This window comes from Epinephelus moara, chromosome 8 (genome assembly GCF_006386435.1).
Source record: "Epinephelus moara isolate mb chromosome 8, YSFRI_EMoa_1.0, whole genome shotgun sequence".
NCBI classification, from domain to species: Eukaryota; Metazoa; Chordata; class Actinopteri; order Perciformes; family Serranidae; genus Epinephelus; species Epinephelus moara.
In genome coordinates, this window is record NC_065513.1 from 21,710,809 (window position 1) to 21,732,652 (window position 21,844).

Below are 21,844 nucleotides of genomic sequence, written 5' to 3' on the forward strand. Positions count from 1 at the left end.
CGATTACCCTGTAAGTTATTCATAGTCCTTTAGTCTGTAAGGGTCCTCGGATCAAAAAAATCAAAAGGGTTTTTCATAGAATTAATCTACTTTTTAAACAAGTTATATTCACACTGGCTCAAATAAAAAAAATTGACAGTATTTCCTGATCTTTTCTGAGCAACAGTTTTGTGTAAAAGGAATTAAAGGTCTGTCTCATATAGACGCCTGTTTGAATCAATAATAGCCCGGGCTATTAATTGAAGTTTTACAGTAAATACAAATTAATTTAAAGGTATACTATGCATCATTTTTGGTTACTGTTTGTAAACAGGCTCCACAGCGAAAGTGGAATTAAACCCCAGATTCACTCTTGTTTGGCATTTCTCCTCTCTATATTTGTGGGGTTTTTCAGCCCGTGTGTGTTGGATGCCTGTTGCTTATGGTCTGGCACCTGGTCGCTACTTTTTTATGAAGCCCTGAAGGCTGTGGGGGTACACACCTATAAACAAAGACAATAAAAATATAAGAAAATACAGGCAGAGGGCAGAATCTTAGCAGAAAATTGCATGCATGTGTCTATACATCCTGCATATCTTTGAAAATATGTACCATGCACATTTAATACCAATGGCATACATAAAAGTATACAACACAAGCTCCTCAAGGGCAGGGACTCATCATCTTTAGGCCCTTGTTGTGTATCAATACAGTTGTGAAGTACCTGCAACTGACAAAGCAATTCCCACTCACTGCATCTGTGGGCCTTGGGGTCAGTAGTTGGGGGCCCCTGCAGGGCAGTAGCCCACTTTGCCCGGTTGGTGATGCAGCTTTGATAAACACCACCCTGCACTCCCACAGGTTGTCAACCCTTTATAAGCTGCGTCTTATTAGAAAGTGTCGCACTGGAAAAGCATCGTCCAAGGTTACAAGCTCATCTGGGTGGCCATAAACTGCGTAATGTTTATTCCACAGACTTGTCACCGAGTGGGTTTGTGACCATGATGTGCACCCCGCAGTGATTGATGGGACACATCGCCCGTGCCCTGCCCGGAGATCCTCTCCAATAATAAGTCGTATCCCTCAGAGAGATGATGTTCAGTCTTGCGCCTCTCCTCCATGACCCCCAACACTGAGATGATTTATAGTGTGCGGCCTATTCTATTGCCGTTTATTCGCAGCGTATGGGAGCTCGAAGCTTTCACACGCCTTGCGCACGGCATAATCCTATTGGATGAGCGGGGCAGGGGGATATAGCAAGTGATGAGAGAGAGAGAGAGAAAGAGAGAGAGGGAGCTGTCTTCACCAGCTCATGTCTCTCCAACAGCAGACACACACACACACAGCGCTCGTTAATAGGCTCCAGATGCCTTTACAGAAAACGCACGTCTACAGGCTGTGTGGATTGCCTCCGCTCTCCTGAATCACGCAGATGTAAATCTATCTTCTCTGTCATCGACCAAAAACAAGATTATGGGGTTGTGTGCGATTTGCCAACACGTGGGAAGCTTATTTGCGAGGCTGGAGGCTGTGCGCCCGTCCTTCCTGTGATGGAGGAGCGCGGCGGTGGTGCATCGGTGGAAATGAGTGAGAGGTGCAGAGGAGATAATCAATGAAGACACCGAGGGCTCCTGTGCGTTTGGGCAAGGTCAGAGTCTAGCCTGGGTGAGATTATGTCCATGCGGGGACAACAAGGACGGACTTTTACGCTTCCTCTCGGGGGAAGAGGTCGCCTGGGGATGTCCCCTGAAAAACCAAGAGTTTCTCTCTCTGTGTTGGATTGCAGAGGCAGCGAAAACCCCTCCATCCGCATGATCATGGTTGAGCTTTATTTTTGACAACCTTCAAGCTGCATGGCTTCTTTCTTTTCGCCCTCAGCCCGGAGATAAAGTTTCTTCGCTCTGCTCGACAGGCTGGGTGATTTATTCGGCCACAGATTCGTGTAATTGCACCCAGCTGAACCCGGTTAAGGTGATCTAGAGGCTGCTGGTTACACACAGAGGTTGCAGCGGTGGCTTGAATTCCATCAGAGCAGCGTCAAAACAGCGGCGGCCAGCTGTGTCACATCTGTCGTTGTTGTTGTCGCTGTCCATGGTGCTGAACTCGTGCTCCAGGAATGGTGGAGACGCTGAGTATCGCAGTCATCGGTGCTCCCGGAGTGGGGAAAACTTCTATAATCCGCCAGTTCATCTATAACGATTTCTCGGAGGTGTACACGCCGACCAGGACCAGATATGTGTACAGACCCTCCGTCATCCTGAACGGGAACATGTATGAGCTCAAGATTTTGGACGTCCCGCCAATCTCCTCCTTCCCATCCAGCTCCAGTCAGGTATCATGTCTCTGTGTGAGGACTCAGATTGAACTTTATTACAGGAGGATTTAGGGCAGGTTTATGTGACCCAGCCTCAATCTCATGTGTTCAATCTCTACTTTAATTTCCCGTCTTTTCCCAGCCAGTGGCGTCTCTCTAAGACAAAGACACCAATTTTATTTATTCCTCTATCACTATCAGATGTCCGTATAGTCTACTAGTTGCTATGGAGACCCGACTGACTTAAAGCCTTGGAGAGCTTCACTTTGACGTTGTAAACTCTCTCAACCCCCCTCCTGAGGAAGGAATGCCAGCTTGCATATTGTTTATTAATCATAACATGTCTTCAGTGTCAGATATATTCAGACGAGTTGACAGCAGTATAATCCTGCTGCTGGTGGTGCTGGTGGTGGTGGAGGTTGGCTTGAATCTGGCTTACACGCACAGAAACTAATAGCAGGGTCGTGCTGCAGGCATCGCCACAGCACCTGGTTAAACTCCCAATTTAAAAATAGCACAGACTGCCCTTTTATTCGTGGCCACAGGTCATATGTCACACCTCATTAGTTGGATACGCATTTGATTGCAGGATCATAGCATAAATATGCTGTAGCTCCACATGCCCAAGGTTTGTAGTCACTTCTAGTCTTCTTCAGTGCCAAAGATTGGAGTTCTCTCAGGCTTTCCTCTCTGGAAGTTTAAGTGTCTAAAAACAACACCCAAATGCTCATGTGTGCGTGCTTGCTTCACTCCCACTGAATGTTGCATCATTCAATCTTTCTGATTTGCACAGGGGATTAAGAGAAACAATTCAGTACAGATAGCTGTCAATAATAATAATCTCTCTTATGTTACTGTAAAAGCATTTCCAGACACTGTAACTGCTCCTCTTGTCCACGCTGGCCTTGAAAACATCCCCTCCGAAAGCACTTCTTGTGTAAATGATAGAGACAAACTCCACAGTCGTCGTTCTGTGCAAATATGTATTTAAAAGTTCAGCCAAAGCTAATGTGAGACCTCAGCGGTGTGATTAGTCTTATTAAGTGGCTATCTTCTAAAGTTACAGTCTTTTTAGTCTGAAATATCCCCGCACTGCAGCTCAGCTCTGAAACACTGAAACATAAAGAGGGAATTTGCCACCAGAAAGGTTGTAACTCTGTAAAACATCCACTTGATTTGATTAACCCAGGCTGCTCAGCCCTCATATTAGCTCCAGCTGAACTTCTACCCCATCACTTACACTGACATTACTGTAGGTGAGGATGTCGTCACAGCTAGTATGTACATTTATTTATTTGTTTTACCTCTGTTTTACCAGGAAGTCACATTGAAATAAACAACAAAACAGAAGAAAGAGAAACAGCCACATGTTCTGTCGCCATATTCTTTATGATGCTCTTAAATCCATCAATAGATATAAAATTTTCTACTTTTAGATCTTTAGGATGAACACGTTCAGCAGCCAAAACCTGTTTTAATGTAATGAGCATGTGAGTGATGTTTTAAGACAGACTTGAAAAAAAAGGGACCATATCCTGTTAGATATGTCCTTCCTTTCTCTGTAGCAGCCAAAAAAGTACAAAAAAAGTTTGGCTTTGTTGTGCGTCTCTCTGTCCTCTGTCTGTCACAGCCTCTCTACACCTGAGGTGTGTGTGTGTGACGCTCTTAAGACAGAAATCTCCAAGGTCACCACACCTGACTCTGCTGCTGCCACTGCCTCTCTCCCCATCTGTGTCACACATAGCCCTCCCAAGAACAGCTGCTGTTACCTGCACTAGACAAGGTGCCACTGAGAAAATGAGATCAGGCCAAGGAGAAGAGGCCCGTCAAAGTGTTGGTTTGTTGCCCGCTCGGAAAGCACAGTCTTAACGCAGGAAAGAAACGTCTGACAGGCGGGCTGACAGGCCGGGGCGATCATCCTGACAGGCTGCTTCGGAATTTCATGTAACCGTTCTACTAGATTTAACGTTTTGTTAGTGTTAAGAGGTCTGCAGGGTGTTTCATTGTTTCATGCCCACAGAGACGCTCTGTAAAGACATTCTGATTAAGTTTCTCCTTTCTTCTGCTAAATGGTGCTTAACCCCCCCATTAGGGAACACGTTAGTAGGTGAGCAGCGAGCAGGAATGAGACAGGATGAGTCTCATGAGTCGACATGTGGGAGTGTGAGTCCCAAAGTTTGAGTCACACAGCTGATATCATGTTGTGTGAACATCTCATGCTCATTTCAGAGTGCAGTGCAGCGAGCAGGCGTCTGTTTGGCAGGCCCTTGGTGGAAGGTATACAGGCAGAGAAAACCATTAGCTGAGTACTGCCACAACATTTCTATCAGACAGATTTATGGTTACTCATTTGCTGAGGAACGACCCTGCGAGGCCTGCTGTACTTTTTCCTCTCCGCTCCTGTCATGTCCTGCTTGTTCTCAAGCCCCGCTTTCTTGTTTTGTTTGGTGACGTCCTCTATTCATAGAGAGAGCAGCGATGAGGCATGGGGCTTTTTTGTCTCGCCACCCTGCTCTGTATTTACCACGAGTGTACAGAGACCCTGGTCAGGGGCAGTGGGCAGCACAAAGAGAGCTGATTGAAATTTACTTGCAGTACACAGCAGATTGAATTAAAGCACAGCTCCCTGCTGGGAAGCTGCCGGGAATAAAAGACCAACAGAGGAGACAGTACGAATTCGCTGCAGTCAATTAGAAAGGTTGCACAGAGTTTAATGGACGCTGTCGAAGCAAGGGTTACCAAATGAGGTTTTATAATGTCCTCCGAAATTTCTGATGAATAAGCTGCAGAATAGAGTGAGTCAGTACGCCTCCATGCTTATGCAGCGTGGCAATTTCTCATCAGTTCAGATTATATTTGAAAGAAGAGCAGCGATGTTCTGGCAGGCTACTTGTGACCCCATTTTAACCACGTACTGTAGACAGCCATTTTTATCCTTTCCGATGCTGGAGACGGGCAAGATTTCTATTATTTCACTGTGAGGCTGTGATGGTGTAATGATTTGTTTGCTTTGCCGTGTGTCTGTCTGTTGCTGATAGCATTGCGTTTAGAGAGCATCTGTCACAGTGTGTCAATAGGATGCGATGACAGATGGATTTAAGCCTGACAGTGGATTCAGCAATGGTTTTTCTTGTTCTCTTTTCTTTTGTTTTTTTTTCTAGCCATAATGTATCTCCACGACTTCCTCCCACACAGAATGCTCCCTCTCCTTTTTCTGCTCTTTCTGGACATTTTTTTCTCAGTTATCTCTGCTGATACTGTGACAACGAGGTGGAAATTATTGCTTTTTATGTCACACATTGTGTAATTTTGACTCTCGCAGGCATGGCAGAAATATGATGTTTGTATCTGTGAAGCCTGCGTGAGGCGTACAAACCGTTTAGGCATATGTGTGTCAAAGTGTTTGCTTGATAGTTTTGGTGGTCTTTTAAAATGAAACTAAATACAAATTAGACACTCAGTAGAGTGTAAATCTCCTCTGTAATTATGAGGATGAATGCATCTAATAACTAAACCACAGTCATGGAGTTTTGATCCATGTCATTCATAACTGGACTTTTAATGGTATTAACTTTGTCTGTAGGGCTGCAGCACCACAAAGTAGGAAATAACAACAATAAAAACAGACAAAGAAACAATTTAACTATGTAGGCTAATTACTTACTTATGGTAGAAGCACAAATGTTACAGAAAAGGAGCAAGTCAACAAAAATGGACAGGCAAGCACTTACCTTCTGAAATTCTCCTGGTGTTGTATGATGCTGTGTGGCAGGTGGAACAAAACTGTGTTTCAGCTATGGCAGCCAGAGCATGTGCTGTTGCACCCAGTGGAATTGTCCCTCTGGATCCCGTAAAGTTAAAATGGCGATGAAGATAACAAAAACATTTGCGTTATCTATCTCATATTGTGCCTAATTTTAGTGAATTATAATATCAAGTATACTTGATATTATACCTGATATTATAATTCACTAAAATTAGGCAAAAAAAAAACAAAAAACATTAATTCTATATATAGAATTAATGTTTTTTTTGTTTGTTTTTTTGCCAAACCGATTCCCAGAAAACTTGCAACCCCGATCGTCTGGTTAATAAGAGTGAGAAGTCAGCAGTTAATGATGGTATAAAACAGTCAATAAAACATCAGTTCAACAGTTGTGAACCACTAGAAACATAAGAGATCATTAAACATGTGCACACAATATATAGTATTAGGCTGATTGGTCCAGTAGTTTGTGAGATTAGACACACATTCACACATGCACACACACAATCAAATGTATGATCTCCTCTGTTACACGTGGCAGGTATAATTAGACAACTGATTGTAGGTAAAGAGATAGTTCTGTGTTCTTGGGAATAGAAACAATTCAACTAACTACCTGCTAACTCATAGGCTGAGGACGCTGTCAGCAGACAGCCTGTCATTCAACGCGGCCACGCTCTTAGTTATGTGTAACTTTAATTACAATTCACCCCCTGTACAGTTGTCATGAAGGTGGAAAATAAGCTATAGAGACCAAACTAGGCTATAGACATTTTTTTCTGCTGTTAATCTGAGCATTTTAACATGGGGGTCAATTGGGCTAGACTTGCTTTTAGAGCCAAGTGGCCATTAGAGGAACTTGCAGGTTTTGGCACTTCTACCTTGGCTTGCGCTGGAAGCTGGTTAGGTTAGCTTAAAATTAAGACAACAAAGCGGTAGCCTAGCTCTGTCCACAGGTAATAGAATTTACTTAACAGCACCTCTAATGCTGTGTTCCCCTTACAAGCGACACAGCAACAGACTATAAGTCATTTTCAATGGAAGCCAGTGACATGAAGCTACTGATGCCCAACACTGTTTGCTGTGGATGGGCGTTGAGCTGGCCTCAACTTTTTTAAGCACTCCACTTCACACGGTGAAGCATCAGCCAATCATATGTTTTTGTTTTGGGATGTGGTACTTGTTATTCACAGAATTTTTATTAATACCTTAATATCAGATGGTAAAATGGCAGCTACTCATTCCAGTGGAGTTGCTCTCCTGACGCACATGCCAAAAAGTTTTTAGCTTCTAGGTTTACTTCTGCAGAATGATACAATCTGCTGAATATGCACAGTAGTGTCTCCTGAAAAAGATTTTTTTTTTTCAGGCTTTTTGCCTTTATTGATGGGATGGTGTGTGTGTGTGTGTGTGTGTGTGTGTGTGTGTGTGTGTGTGTGTATGTGTGCAGTGTGCAGCAGATTCGCTGCAATGTGCAGCAAAGGGCTGCAGGATGGAATTGAACTTTATTGATGAGATGCTGTGTGTGTGGTGGGGGGACAGTATTGAACCCGCAACTGCTGCAGCAAAGACACAGACTTTTTGTACATGGGGCACCTGCGCTACCCACTGAGCCACTGGGTGCCCCTCTAGTGTTACTCAGACTGGTCCTGCCCACGATTTCCCGCTTGGCTCACAAACCACTTTTCTCGGTTCGAGGAAAGTTTTAGAAATATAAAACCTCCATGAATCAAAAATTGATAACAGAGAGAATCATAGCTCACCTTGTTTGCAGTTCAAGGTGTCCTGTCAACAGTTTTACAGAAGTCTCTTTTATAATGGTGGCCTATTGGGAAAATGCTTTTTGGGCTACAGGGAATTATTTTTGCCACAATACCACAAGTGGCCAGGTGGAAAAATGGGCTGCAATGAATGGAATCAGGCTAGTGTTTTCAGTCTTTATGCGAGGCTAAGTTAACCAACCGCTAGCTGTAAGTCTCAGCTAGTGAGCAATTAAGCAGATTTTTTGCAAAAATGCCAAACTATTCTGTTAAAGCTGCCTCAACTTGTGTAATGTCATTGTTAGAGCTGGTTTTAAAGGGACAGTTCACCCCAAAATCAAAAATGCATATTTTTCCTCTTACCTGTAGTGCTATTTATCAGTGTAGATTGTTTTGGTGTGAGTTGCAGAGTGTTGGAGATATCGGCCATAGAGATGTCTGCCCTCTCTTGAATATAATGGAACTAGATGGCACTCAGCTTGTGGTGCTATATAATGGAACTAGATGGCACTCAGCTTGTGGTGCTCAAAGCGCCAAAAAATACATTTGAAAAAATCAATAGCAATGTATCTTTCCAGAAATCATGACCTTGTTACTCAAGATAATCCACAGACCTTGTTGTACACTTTGTTGTGCACATTTCCTCCTGCACAGCGATATGTTTGGGGGGTGTAGTTCAGTAGAAGGAGGATAGTTTCTACATGCAGCTTCTCACAATAGGATGTGTGGATTATCTCGAGTAACTGGGTCATGATTTCTGGAAGGCAGACAGGTGATATCTCCAACACAATCTAGACTGGTAAAGCACTAAAGGTAAGAGAAGAAATATGTATTTTTAATTTTAGGTTGAACTGCTCCTTTAAAGTAAAAAATTCATGGCTATGCTTCTAAAGATTAGCTGTACTCGACTGTTTTCATAAGTAAAATTTTGTAATTCTGTGTGTGAGCGCAAGAGACCAGCAACAACCCATCCTCTCCATATCATCTCCGACAAAGTACATTAATCAAAAGAACAATAAAACCTACAGATTTTAATGGTAGCCTGGCAGAGGTCACCAGTGAGTAATGGGAGTTATATCCTGAGGGGATGTAATAAATTTTAATTGCAAATCTGCCAGGGTGGCCTGTGGGTGACTTTTCTCTAATTGCTCAGCACCCTTCCCCCAATAGGTTACACTGGCCTCCCTCCTGTGCTTTAGTATTGATCCATCACAACCACTCATTACCGTTAAGCTGCTTCCCCTAATATCAGGAGACGCGGCAGCTCTGTCATAGCCTGCTAAAAACTGACCACGGCCTGCGGTTGTCAGGGAAACATGTTCTGTTTGGCTCTTGAGGAGCAAAGGATGAGATGCTCTTTCTGTGCGCCGCGTTGAGAAGACCGACTGGAGGATACAGACAGTGGCACCACACTTCACAGTCACGCTCCCACAAGCGCACTCTCACATCCTGAAGCACACACAAAATAAACATGCCCACACAAACTCATTTTACTTTAGTTTATCGGCCGCGTAATGCTGCTCCATCCTCTCTTCCGAGCTCTTCATTTCTTCATTTTGCCTCTTGTTTGGGTTTGTAGAAGTGTTGCTGTACCGAGCCCCTCCTCCACATTTAAAAACAGGACTTGGATGACAAAGAGAGATGAGATGAGAACACAAGCTGCTATTTTTAGCCTCACAGGGATGTGAGGCTGCAACTGAAGCCACTGTGCATCTCTCGTCAATCGCCTCAATTATCAGAAAAGGATGAGCTGTGATGATATGCTTTGTTATGACTTGTTTGTTTGGCAAAAATAGGTGAATATTGTCCGAGGTGCTTGACACAACTAAAAATTGCATTGGACACTCCACAATAGAAGTGACAAGAAAAAATTACAGTGGAAATCATACCCTCTGTGACATGTTTTTCCCTCTCTCTGACAACTGATTAAACCTGAAGCGAGACAGAGAAAACATCAAATTTATACCAGTTTTCACAACACTGTGCTCTCCTTACTTCCTCTGCCTTCTCTTTCACTTTTGATGGCAGTGATCTTCGTGCCAAATGTTTGTCTCCATGCCTGATGATGGGCCTCATTATCTCCCTGCTGATGCGTGAGGCTGTTTCTTCCTCACACTCACCTCGACGCAAACCCACAAACACCCCCATCCAAACTGAATGAAGGCAAATTATTCCTCGCTGACACAGATGTGTTCGTGTTATCATCATTAGAAGTTACGCCGATCATCGTCTTCTCCCTCAGCCTCCCCTGTCTCAAATTATCAGTTTATCTTATTTGTGCAGACTGCCTGTACAGTATGATGATTTGAAAAGCATATTTTCTCCAACCTTGAGAGCAAAGTAATTACATTTCTGGCGTTCCCATTTCAAGTTGCTCAAGCTGTTGCAGGAGGTAGAAGAAATAATAAACACCACATGGAAAATCGCTTCCATCCACTTCCAGCACTGCTACAAATGAGGGTCATGTTTGCTTGATGCTAATTAGAAGCATCAAAATTAAAAGAGGTCTGATAATCAGCACTTTGATATCGAGTTTTCAAAGCAACACGATGCAACAAACAGAGCTCCGAAGAGGCCAAATCACATGTGCCCGAGGCACAGGTGCATCAGTCAGAAGAACACAAAGCCAAATTATCTGCTATGTCAAGCAGGACAGCTTTGAAAAGCATGACAACATATGAAAAACAAACTGCTTCAGCAGTGGACATATCTGGAGTTATATCTGTGTCTGAATTCTGTGTGATGGAAATATATTTTGATATGTGCTCAAAATTCTCAGATTTCAGACACTATAGAACCCTGTCTGATTCCCAGGCCATCAAAAACTGATGATTTGTCACACCCTTTGGCGTCTCATAGCGATGCACAGGGCACCCTTTAGAACAGTGGTTCCCAACTGGTGGGTTGTGGTCCAGAAGTGGATCTGTTCTAAATGGATTCACAAACGTGTCAAGTTTGTAAAAACCCACTTAACTTTTAAGTACAGTGAATTTCCGACTTTTGACGTGCCATTTCCTGCTGTAGAGTGAGTGACTAACAGACNATCAAAAACTGATGATTTGTCACACCCTTTGGCGTCTCATAGCGATGTACAGGGCACGCTTTAGAACAGTGGTTCCCAACTGGTGGGTTGTGGTCCAGAAGTGGATTGCGGGTCTGTTCTAAATGGATTCACAAACGTGTCAAGTTTGTAAAAACCCACTTAACTTTTAAGTACAGTGAATTTCCGACTTTTGAAGTGCCATTTCCTGCTGTAGAGTGAGTGACTAACAGACAGCTACTTGACAGAGACAGCAAACTAGCTCGATGACATAGCCAAACGCAAGGTTGTTTAGGTTGGTTTCACATGGGACACCAACTCTCCTAGCTGACAGTCTGTTTTTTTGACACATCCACTTCATCTCAACATCCACCCTATGTAGACTTTCTTACTTTTCATACTACATCAGTCGCTTTCACCATTTACTCTTGCCATGGTTGGGTTTACATTGGAGTTGACTTAAAGCCCAGTGTGTCTCATAAACACATCAGGCTGCCTTTGGCATCGAGTGTAGTTTGACAAAGAATCATTATTTGACGCCCTGGAAATGAGAACAGGTTGAAATACAATGTCAAAGTCATGAGGTGAAACAAAACTACATAGAACTGATGCATGTTGAGAGTTTAACTACTGCAGAGATAAAAAGATTAGATCGTCATTTTTAGGGAATCCACTTATCTGTATTCTTGCTGAAAATTAGACAAGTGACTTCCTGGAATCTCCACTGGTTGCCTGGCAACTTCACAGTGACGACATGTCACTGCACCTGGCCAAGAAATACACTTGACTAAGACAGAGCCAGGCTAGCTATTTCTTTGTGCTTTCAGTTGTGCTACTTCTTTGTGCTCCGGCTAATATTTAGTGTACATTAAAGATACAGATTTTTTTTTTTTTTTTTTTTTAAACAATATTTTATTAGGTTTTTACATATAATAANCCCGTGTCACGGCCCGTTGAACGATCTATTGTTGGATTTAAAGCACAATTGAAGTCCCCTCCTAAAATAAAAAATCCGTTCATGGTAGACAACAGTTGATAACTTTTAAGAAAATACTTTGTGTCATATTTGCTGAAACTGTCACCAGGCCCCAAGCGAAGGAGGTTAAATATCTCAGGGTAGAATGGAAAGTGAGGGTAGAATGGAGCGTGAGAGGGATCGGCGGTTAGGTGATGCACCGGACAGTCATGGTGAAGAGGGAGCTGAGCCAGAAGGCAAAACTTGAAATTTACGTTTGCAGAAGATCATGGATACAAGCGGCCAAAACGAGTTTCCTCCGTGGGGTGGTTGGGCTCAGCCTTAGAGTTAGGGTAAGGAGCTTGGACATCCAGAGGGAGCTTGGAGTAGAGCCGCTGCTCCTTCGCGTCAAAAGGGGTCAGTTGAGGTGGTTCGGGCATCTGATCATGATGCCTCCTGGGCACCTCCCATTAGAGGTGTTTGGGCACGTCCAACTGGTAGAAGGCCCTGAGTGTATAGTCGAGTGGCATGACAAGCACCGCCCACTGGTCTGATCAACTTTCTCATTTTACAGCTTAACAGTTCAACAACATATGTTTCTGAAAACATTTGAGGGGAGAAATAGGCACTGTCTAGTTTGACAGTTTGTCCGCAATTCACAAGTAATAATTGACATGATTGACAACCGACTCCTTGGCTCTGATTGGTTGTTTTCGTTCACATGTGGTAAGGCCATAGAAGCTCTGTAAGAAAAAGGAGTAGGCAGAGGAATATGATTTCTTTCACACTATTATCTGTCTCATTTAGTTCTGTGTGAACTTAGTGACTGTTTTGGCAAATATGAAAAAAATGAAGTTTTATAAAACTTATCAACTGCACCTTTAAACAAACAAGATAATGCGTTACATAAGGAGCTTTAGAGATGCTGTTAAATGGAATTTATTATCTTTAAAGAAAGCAAGGCTAGCTGTTTCCCTGTTTCTTGCCTTTATGCTAAGCTGATGGCAGCAGAGCACATTTAGTGTAAAGAAATGAGAGTGGTATTGATCCGCTTATCTAACGCTGCAACAAAAATAAGCACATTTCTCCAAAAATGTCAAACTCCTCCATGGTGAAATGATTGAAACCTCTAACTTCTGTATACATACAGTCATACAGTCTTAGTATCCACTGTTGCCCGATACATGAAACTGAATCACACTAAACTGCACACAGTTGCTGACAGTCTCAGTCTCCTGACCCTTCATTAGCAGTGTGCGTGCACACTGGAGGTTATGTTGACACCCTGTCTGCTCATCCCTTGATCCGCTGCTGCTTTCTTCATCTTTTCAACATTTTCTCAGGGCTGCATTTGTTTTCTCATTCCCTCAGCAGATCTTCTCTTCCCACCCCCTGAAGTTCCTCTATTTGCCTCCCCCTCTTTTATCAGATCAAATGCTTATATATTCATTGCATGCTGTTAGAGGCGGTGAGGGTGGTGGTGGTGGGTTGGTGAGAGCTCTGGGAGACACAGCATGAATAGAAGAATGGGTCACTGTGTATCTATTGAAGCAACTGTTCCCCAGTAAGGTGCAAATGTGCCCACTTGTGCCATGTGCTTTAATTACAGTTTGAGACTCATTACCATCAAACAAGTGTTGCTGCATGTGCACAGCATCACAAGGCTGAGAACAAGCAGCAACAAAAGTTGAACAGCAGTATGTGTTCCTTTTTCTCCTCGTCGTTACAGAGGGCTCTGTATTAGCTTATCTCCTATTAGCTGTACAGTCATTCTCCTTGAACATGTGTAGCTAGGACACTGTGCAGTGCTTACTGCTGGGCGGTCACCGTGTTTTATGACTTTGTTCTAGGCTGTGGGACTTCCAAAGCTCTACGACTTCATTGACACTGTACTTTTTCACAGAGGCTAAGCAGCAGGCAGGCGAACTATGACTTTGAGCCAGAGTGCTTTGGAATAATTACAGAAACACATGCCACACCGTTCAGCTAGCTGCTCTCTGCAGTTATTGAATTCTATAAGTCTGTGCATTTAACGTTAGCAGTTCTGTGAGGCTGTAAGTAGGTGCAGTGGTGCCTTGAGCTGAATGGTAACTTCAGCATGTTATCATGCTGACATTTAGCTCCTTATTGTGTCAAATAAACTAAACTAGATTTAATGTTTAACAGGCTTTACAATGTTCACCATCTTAGTTTAACATGTTGTCATGCTAACATTTGTTAATTAGCACTAAACAAAAGTACAGTTGAGGTCAAAGTCTATGTGTTTCCATGTGATACTATTTTTGGCATCACTGTTGAAAAGACAATCAGATCACTTTGTGTTATCCTCAAACGACACAGGACACACAGTTTTTCACAGTTACTTTGGTTGTTCCACCATCCACTATTTCCATTACTGGGGATCGTGACTGCAACTAACTTGCACTGATATTTTTGGATAAGTGGTGATAGCTAATTATTGCTACTGGAGAAAACAAAAGCACTTTCCTCTTCCTGTTTTGGTTGCACAATGGTTGAAGCACTTCGTTTGTGCCATAAGTCAAGCCTTCATTTTCTCAGGAGATTGTCTCCAGTGGCAGACAGAGCTGCTAGTGAACCAATCTAAACAGCAATGGTGTCTTTATTCTGTAGGCATTACATTGTGCAAGTAACATTTACTTCATAATGATTAGTTGGGAATGGGAATCATAAGCTTTGCAGGTGTTTGGTCATAAACCAAAGTATTATTTTAAAGGAAGAGTGTGTATGATTTAGGAGGGTTTAGTGTTAGGTAGCTGTGAGGATTACAGATTGCAACTATAGGCTATAAAAACAATGGGCATAGTTACTGTGACGTCACTCACTGGTTTATGGACTCCCATCTTGAAGCCTCAAGTTTGGTATTTCAGCTGGAGCCAGACGAGACCATATTTGTGTGAGAGGCTGGCGCTGTGGAGGAGCGTGGGACGGATCTGACTATCTGCAGACAGCCTGTCACTCAAAGTGGCCATGACCTAAATTATGCGTAACTTTCAGATGAAATGTCAATTATATAAAAATTCACCCCCTGTACAATTGTCATGAAGGGGAAATAAGCTTCAGACAACAAAACCATTTTTGTACCAAACATGTACAAAAATATGGCTGTAAACATGTTGGGCATTTTGTGCCTATGGCGATTGACCTCAAGTGGCTATTCAAACTGGCTTCAGTTTTCAGCTCTGGAGGTTGCCACTTTTAATGTTTATTGTTCAGGAGATTATTACCAGGAGCCGGATTATCTGCTGAGGTCTCTTTATCTCAAAAACAGACCAGGTGATTTAAACCGGTAAAAACACTGAATAAAGCTGTTTCATGTTACAAATCAGTGTTTGTGTGACACTGTTTAACATGTTAGAAACAGGCGCTAGTACCTGCTAATGTGTGCTCACCTTTTTTTTTTCCTGATAATTTAAGATCCAGATGTTGAGGAAGTTTTTACTGGAAGCTGACTTATCCACAGAGGTCTCTTCCTCTCCAAAACAGTGATGTGATTAAAGAATAAAAACATGACAATTCTTATTTTCAGGTGATAATACACTAAAGAAAACATACTTACACCCCTTTACTGCCAGTATATCCCTCTAAATCCTGCACACTGGACCTTTAATTAATTATATTTTTGACCTGATGGTGACATTAGATGAAAAGTCAGAAGGTCATCCAAGTTATTAGAATTCATCCCGACAGCGACATGGCATGTAACAATTATCACAGCAACCTATTCAACACTTGTCAAGACATTTCACTCAAAACCACAAATGTCAATTTCATGGAGGACATTGTGGAAAAATCAGGGGAACATCAGTGTCATAGGATTCATCCTCTGGGCACCAGGGATATCTGCACCAAATATTAAGCTATCTGACTGACTTGCCTCTATGGTTTAAAATTGTCTTGGACACACTGTTTTTACATTTATGTTTTTCTCTGTGTGTCTGTCCTTTAGGAGTGGCTGGATTTGCGCTGCCGAGGTGTTCGCAATGCCAACGCCTACATCCTGGTGTACGACATCTGCTGTGTGGAGAGCTTTGAATACGTCAAGATGATCAGACAGCAGATAGTGGAGCACAGGTGAGGTCCACCGCACGGTCTCAGCTGGCCAGACTGTTACTGAACATCAACAACAGACTGACATACAGCTTGTTAGTCCTCACTGGTGATTTCTAATGACATCACCTCATCATCCGTCTGGAGACAGCGTGCAATTTCACAGCTCTGCCACAAAGCCGTACAATTACACGTTTGTGACAGTGTGACAGTGACAGATAGTCTGCTTGTGGTGATATCTTTTTAATTCAGCACATTCCTCCATGCATCCTGACAGTTTAGTAATGACATTTGATTCTGGGATGGCTGCATGAGGCCGCTTGAGACGTCATAGCGATTTAAAGATTATTTTTAAGCATATTTCTGCTATTACTGGACAGAGCACAGCAGCAAAAGAAGGTGAAGCTTGAGAACAAGTGGGAGATACATTAAAGGTTTCCTGACTGGCTTTGAACCTATAAAAGAGCCAGAAAGGGCCCAACACTAGTGGGGGAAAAAGACCAATGAAAAGGCATCACATCATCCTCACTGTGAGCGTAACTGCATATATTTACATATTGAAAGAGTACAGTGAGTGGCCTCATTTGTGCTGCTATGTTGTACATGACCAAACTGCCACTGCACAGATCATCCCCACCTTCTTGCAGCTGCAAAAGCATTACCATGAATGTTTATGGCCCATGACAGAAAACCATTATCACCAGCAGCTGGGGAAAGAAGGGGTGAATGGAAAACTGGAGAAATGTGTAATCATGGGACAAAGCTCTGAGGCCAGACTGCAGAGGGAGTAGAAAGGAAAGACAGAAACTGTATACAAACTGAAATTATGAATAATGGCAGCTGTTATAGCACAGGGCGGCTGTACTGCATATGTCACCTATGAAGAATTTATTTATTTTACTTTTAAATATATTCTTAAAATACTCTGCAGAGTTCTGCTGACAAAATCAGCTCAAAACCAGAATAAACTTGTTTTTTTTTTCGACTCCATTTCTTTAGGCTTCCAGCATGAAACCTACACTTTCAGCTTAGGGAGGGCTATGACAGTGTTGGGTCTATAGCTCCTGCATAGTTTCCCCTAAATTCCACACACAGATGCACAAACACACACACACACACACACACACACACACACACACACACACACACACACACACAGTACATCCCATTCTACTAAAACACTCAAGCTGGAGCAGATATGCGAGGAGATATTTTTAAGACTGTTACGTGAGCACAACTGTGAAAAGGAGAAAAATGCGATGATTACTGCGATGTGTTTTTTCAACCCTACATCTTTTAGGACTTCGCCTCAGGAGCTTGAAAATTGTACTGTACACTTCTCTCTCTGTGTCTTTCCTCTCTGTCGAGCTATCTGCCCATCTGTGAAGGCAGACGTGCAAATATGCATAAGCACGCAAGTCCTTGTCAGAAGATGAGGTGCGATGTAACAAAAAGAGACCTTTATTCGGTATAAGAGGAAGAGATACACTGTCGAGCAGCTTTAACAATTTATACCTTAGCTGCTGACATTGAGCTCAGCAAGTCAGCAGACGTGCTTACACACATCACTGCTCCTTCAAGTGTCATAATGTACCTGAATTAATAATGAATTCAGCTCCAGCTATTGTAGTTTTCATAATATTATTTTTTCACAAAAAAACCCCCAATAATTAAAGCTCGGCTGACTTTGGCACCAAACCAAACGGAAAGCCTTCAAAGTAAAAATTAATCTCATTGTAAGAAATCCGATTTGCATAATGAGCCTTCTTTCCTTCATGGTGTTTGCTCTACAATCTAATCCAGGATTCCCTCTAGTAACTCCTTTTTTTCAACATTGCCTCGGTGAACGTCTCATTTTTAAAGGAGTAGTGTGTAAGGTTTAGTGGCATATAGCGGTGAGGACTGCATATTGCAACCAGCTGAAACTTCCCCTGAACTTCTGGTCGAGATTCCTTCAGTGTTCATTGTTCAGGAGGTTTTTACCAGAAGCCGTACAGACTGCAGAGGTCTCTTCCTCTCCAAAACAAACTGACCTGGTAATCAAAACTAGTGAAAATGCTGAAAAAGCAGATTCATGTTAAAAATCAGTGTTTTTCCAACACTGTTCCACTTGTTGGAGAGGGCCTGAGTCCAGCACCTGCACCAGAGGGGCTGCTAAGAACGGTGGCTGACAAGAAAATGCAAAAAACGCAATTAGCCCTATCTAGAGTCAGTGTTTGGTTTGGCCGTTCTGGGCTACTGTAGAAGACTCCATGGACGAGGACCCAGTTCCTATGTAGATGTAAACACCTTATTTTAAGGTAATGGAAACAACAATTCTTATTTTTAGGTGATAATACACTAAAGCAGTGGTTCCCAACTGGTGGGTCTTGGTCCAAAAGTGGGTCTCGGATCCATTCTGAATGGACTGCAATTGTTTTGCAAACGTGTCAGGATTTGTGAAAAACACACTCTTATTTTTAAGTGCAGTTAATTTCCAGCACAGAGCTTTTATTGTGTGGTGCCATTTCCTGCTGTAGAGTGAGTGACTAACAGACAGCTACTTAACAGAGACAGCAAACTAGCTCAACGACATGCCAAATGCAGGTATGACGCTGAATATATTAAACTGTGTGGACCTTTAACTAATGACTAAGGAGAAATCTGGACCTTGTTGCTGGACCAGTTGGGAACCACTGCACTAAAGATAGCATACTTATTATATTATATTCCATTTCTGCCAGTATATCCCCCTAAATCCAACACACTGGGCCTTTAAGAAGAGCGTCAGATTGGGTTCCCGAACCACCACCAATCAGGTGTTACTGGAAATGGGTGGACTTGATGACGTCCTTTTGAGATTTTTTTTTTCATTAACACTGTACACTAAGCATACAAGTCTCAAGTCACTAATTTATTCCTACCCCTGGCTTGCCATACATTTTCACACTTCATAATGCTGTAAACCAGTTGCTGCAGCGTGTGGTGGGAGGCCCCATGAGCCATGAGCTCTAATCCTCCAGTCCGCCCCCACACACCTCAGAAGGAAGGGAAAAACTGCACACAGACATCTTGCACACGCCCAGCCATCCACTGTGACCATCACCACAATTATAACTGTGCTTTTTGAAATGATTTTTTTTGTCCACTTCTCACATGCTCCTGCAGGGAAGGCAGCAGCAGTGAGGTGCCAATCCTGGTGGTGGGCAACAAGAGAGATCTGCAGCGGCAGCGCTTCATGCCTCGCAGAGCGGTGTCGGTCCTGGTGAAGAAGACGTGGAAGTGCGGTTACGTGGAGTGCTCTGCCAAGTTTAACTGGCATGTAGTCCTGCTCTTCAAAGAGCTGCTGGGCATTGCCGTGGCACGGGGCATGCGCCAGAACCACACCTCCATCCGTCTGCAGGGGGCGCTACAGAGGAATCGCTGCGCCATCATGTGACCCAGAGAGCTCCCTCCACCCCTCTCACCTCAGGAGTGGAGCGGCAGTGGAGAAAAAGGACTTTTTATCTAAATGGCTGGAAAAATACCCTGTGGCCTCCTGCATTACTGAGCTGATTTTTTCATAATGAGGTTTATTAGACTCTTGCGCTGTAAAAGACACTCAATTTTCACACATGGTCATCCAACCACTTCCTTCTGCTAAATGTGTAAATGCAAGGAAGGAGGTAGAAGAGAGAGTGAGTGAAAACCAATACGACTAGCATAGCACAGTTTTTTTTTTTCACATCAACTAGACAGTTACTCATTTGAGGCTGTGCTTCCCAAAATTACACAGCAGCAGGTCTTACTGAGGGTTGTCTCGTGGCTGTAGATGGGCCTTATGGGAGGGAAGCTGTGTTGGTGAGACTCAAAATGGAGAGGCAGCAATATCATAGAGTCTTCCTTTTGAATTTGTCACATTCAGTACAGTCAACAGCTCATGTCAGACACATATGGATTGCTTTGAGGGTAAATGGTCGATAAGATAGAACAACACAGAGCAAAAAATGGCTAATGCTTCACTTCTGGGGTGATTATCCCAAAATGTATAGTTCTGATTAGATGGTGTTTAATTTTCTGAGAAGTAGCCTGCAGTTTTTTTTTCTTCCCTTGTCCCTGTTTTAAACTTGGCCTACAGTGAAAGCTATTTGTTAAGACGTAGGGGGTTTTGAGGTTGTCTTGCAGCAGAAAATGCTGCAGTCGCTATCATGATGTACTGTGGGTCTTTAATCTGCTCCCTCCCCTCACTCAGTGTCTGTTTCTGATGAATACATTAAATCCAGGGAACCGGGGACCTGCAGGAGGCTGCAGAGCCTGAAACGAGAACCTGTACATGCAATGTGGATGTGTGTGTGTGTGTGTGTGTGTGTGTGAGAGAGAGAGAGAGAGAGAGAGAGGGAGACAGAGCGAGGCAGCTGACATTCAGGCAAGCAAAGGAGGGAGACAGAGCGAGGCAGCTGACATTCAGGCAAGCAAAGGACAGACACAACAAGATAAGAGCAGACGTAGAAGCTTTGGATTAGGGAGCAATAAAATCTCACAGGGATGTCCTGGCTGACTCTATGTACCACAATATTATATTAAAAATGCCTCACTTACAGTAGACGTAATCCACTCGCGCTCAGATACCCTGCAGAAATAAGGAAGCCAAGCTTAATGACTTCCAAAAACACCCCATGAGTGCATCACAGACACACAGGGAACCTTACTAAAGCTTTCATATGAGTATCTGAATAGTATCTAATTGGTAATGTTGTGAGATTAACAGTTGCTTTTTCATTTGATTAGGCCTAGATAGGTAGTTTGTGACCATGGCTGCACTGGAAGTAAGCAGACCTATTGTATATAGGAGTGATTCATAGAGTAATTGACTTGCATGCTTATGTTGGTAGAGCCAACTGGTCAGGGTTTAATTGCACTGATGTGAAAATTTGATATTGTGTTTAATTTTTTTAATACATGGTTTTCTGACACTGTAATGAGCAGCTGAGTGGAGTGAATGTGGTCGTTTTTCACTGGCATGATGAGAGCACAAGCTCATGTTTCTCTCCAAGATGTAGTGTTGAACCCTTCAATCAGGGCAGATGGCTGTGTTTTTTTCCTAGTAAAAAAAAAAGAAATATGTAGCAGCAACTGTGTGTAGCATGAGTTCTCATCGGTTTGTCTGTGTGCGCGTTTCCAAATAAAAAGGGCTACAGTTTTTTATCAGAAACGTCACTTGTATTTATTTTTACTGTGATAGTACTGTGAGGTTTTTTTTGGACACATGATGAAATATTAAATGCATTTGAGAACAGCAGCTTTTACTCTGGTCACTTTTCAATCTGCAACAGTTACACCACATTAAGATCATTTTGACAACATTGCCACCTTGTGGTTAAGAGATGTTATCAGGAGCCAAATCAGACAATGGTCAGGTGTCGCGCACTGAACCCAAATACACTTGTTAGATTTTTGTTTAAAAAGTAGTCTTGGTTGTACTCAACAACAGCAGATGATCATCTATTGGTTTCCCCAGTGTAATAACTCATACACTTTGTGTATGTGTGTGGCAGTGTGGTGATGATAATAGTCAATACTCTATAAGAAAATGAACCAGTTAATTGAATAATTATCTCAGCACTGTCCATGGTACTGTACTGCAAGCGTAACCTGATTGAGATGACTGATGTTGGTTCAAACATGATGGTTTTTCAGTTCGTCTCATCCGCTTCCCCCGTGGTAACTAACATGGCCACATTAATCTAGTAACAACTTGTTGGGCCATTACTGATCCCCTTACCCTCTTTCTACAGCTCAGTGCATTGTGCATGTATCCTGTCGCCTCCAAATTACCCATTAAGTACACTAGTGACAGTCAGTGTGTGTACTAATTTTGATCAAACACAATTTTTTTGGGAATATGCACCATGCAAGCACAATATAAACTGCTTAAGTTTTTGGCCCACCTCAAAAAGACAGACTGTAAAGATCAAGTAATAAAAAGAGGTGTGGACTTGAGTCA

General features: G+C 42.8%; 1 protein-coding gene across 1 annotated transcript; it reads left to right on the forward strand.

The window, feature by feature from the left end:
- The first annotated feature begins 1,265 nt into the window (after positions 1 to 1,265).
- Positions 1,266 to 20,248, forward strand: rasl10a (RAS-like, family 10, member A). The gene is made up of 3 exons (XM_050050067.1): positions 1,266 to 2,311; positions 15,782 to 15,906; positions 19,030 to 20,248. Exons 1-3 carry the CDS (start codon positions 2,096 to 2,098, stop codon positions 19,298 to 19,300), a joined length of 612 nt encoding a protein of 203 aa, XP_049906024.1. The 5' UTR covers positions 1,266 to 2,095; the 3' UTR covers positions 19,301 to 20,248.
- Positions 20,249 to 21,844: the final 1,596 nt, after the last annotated feature.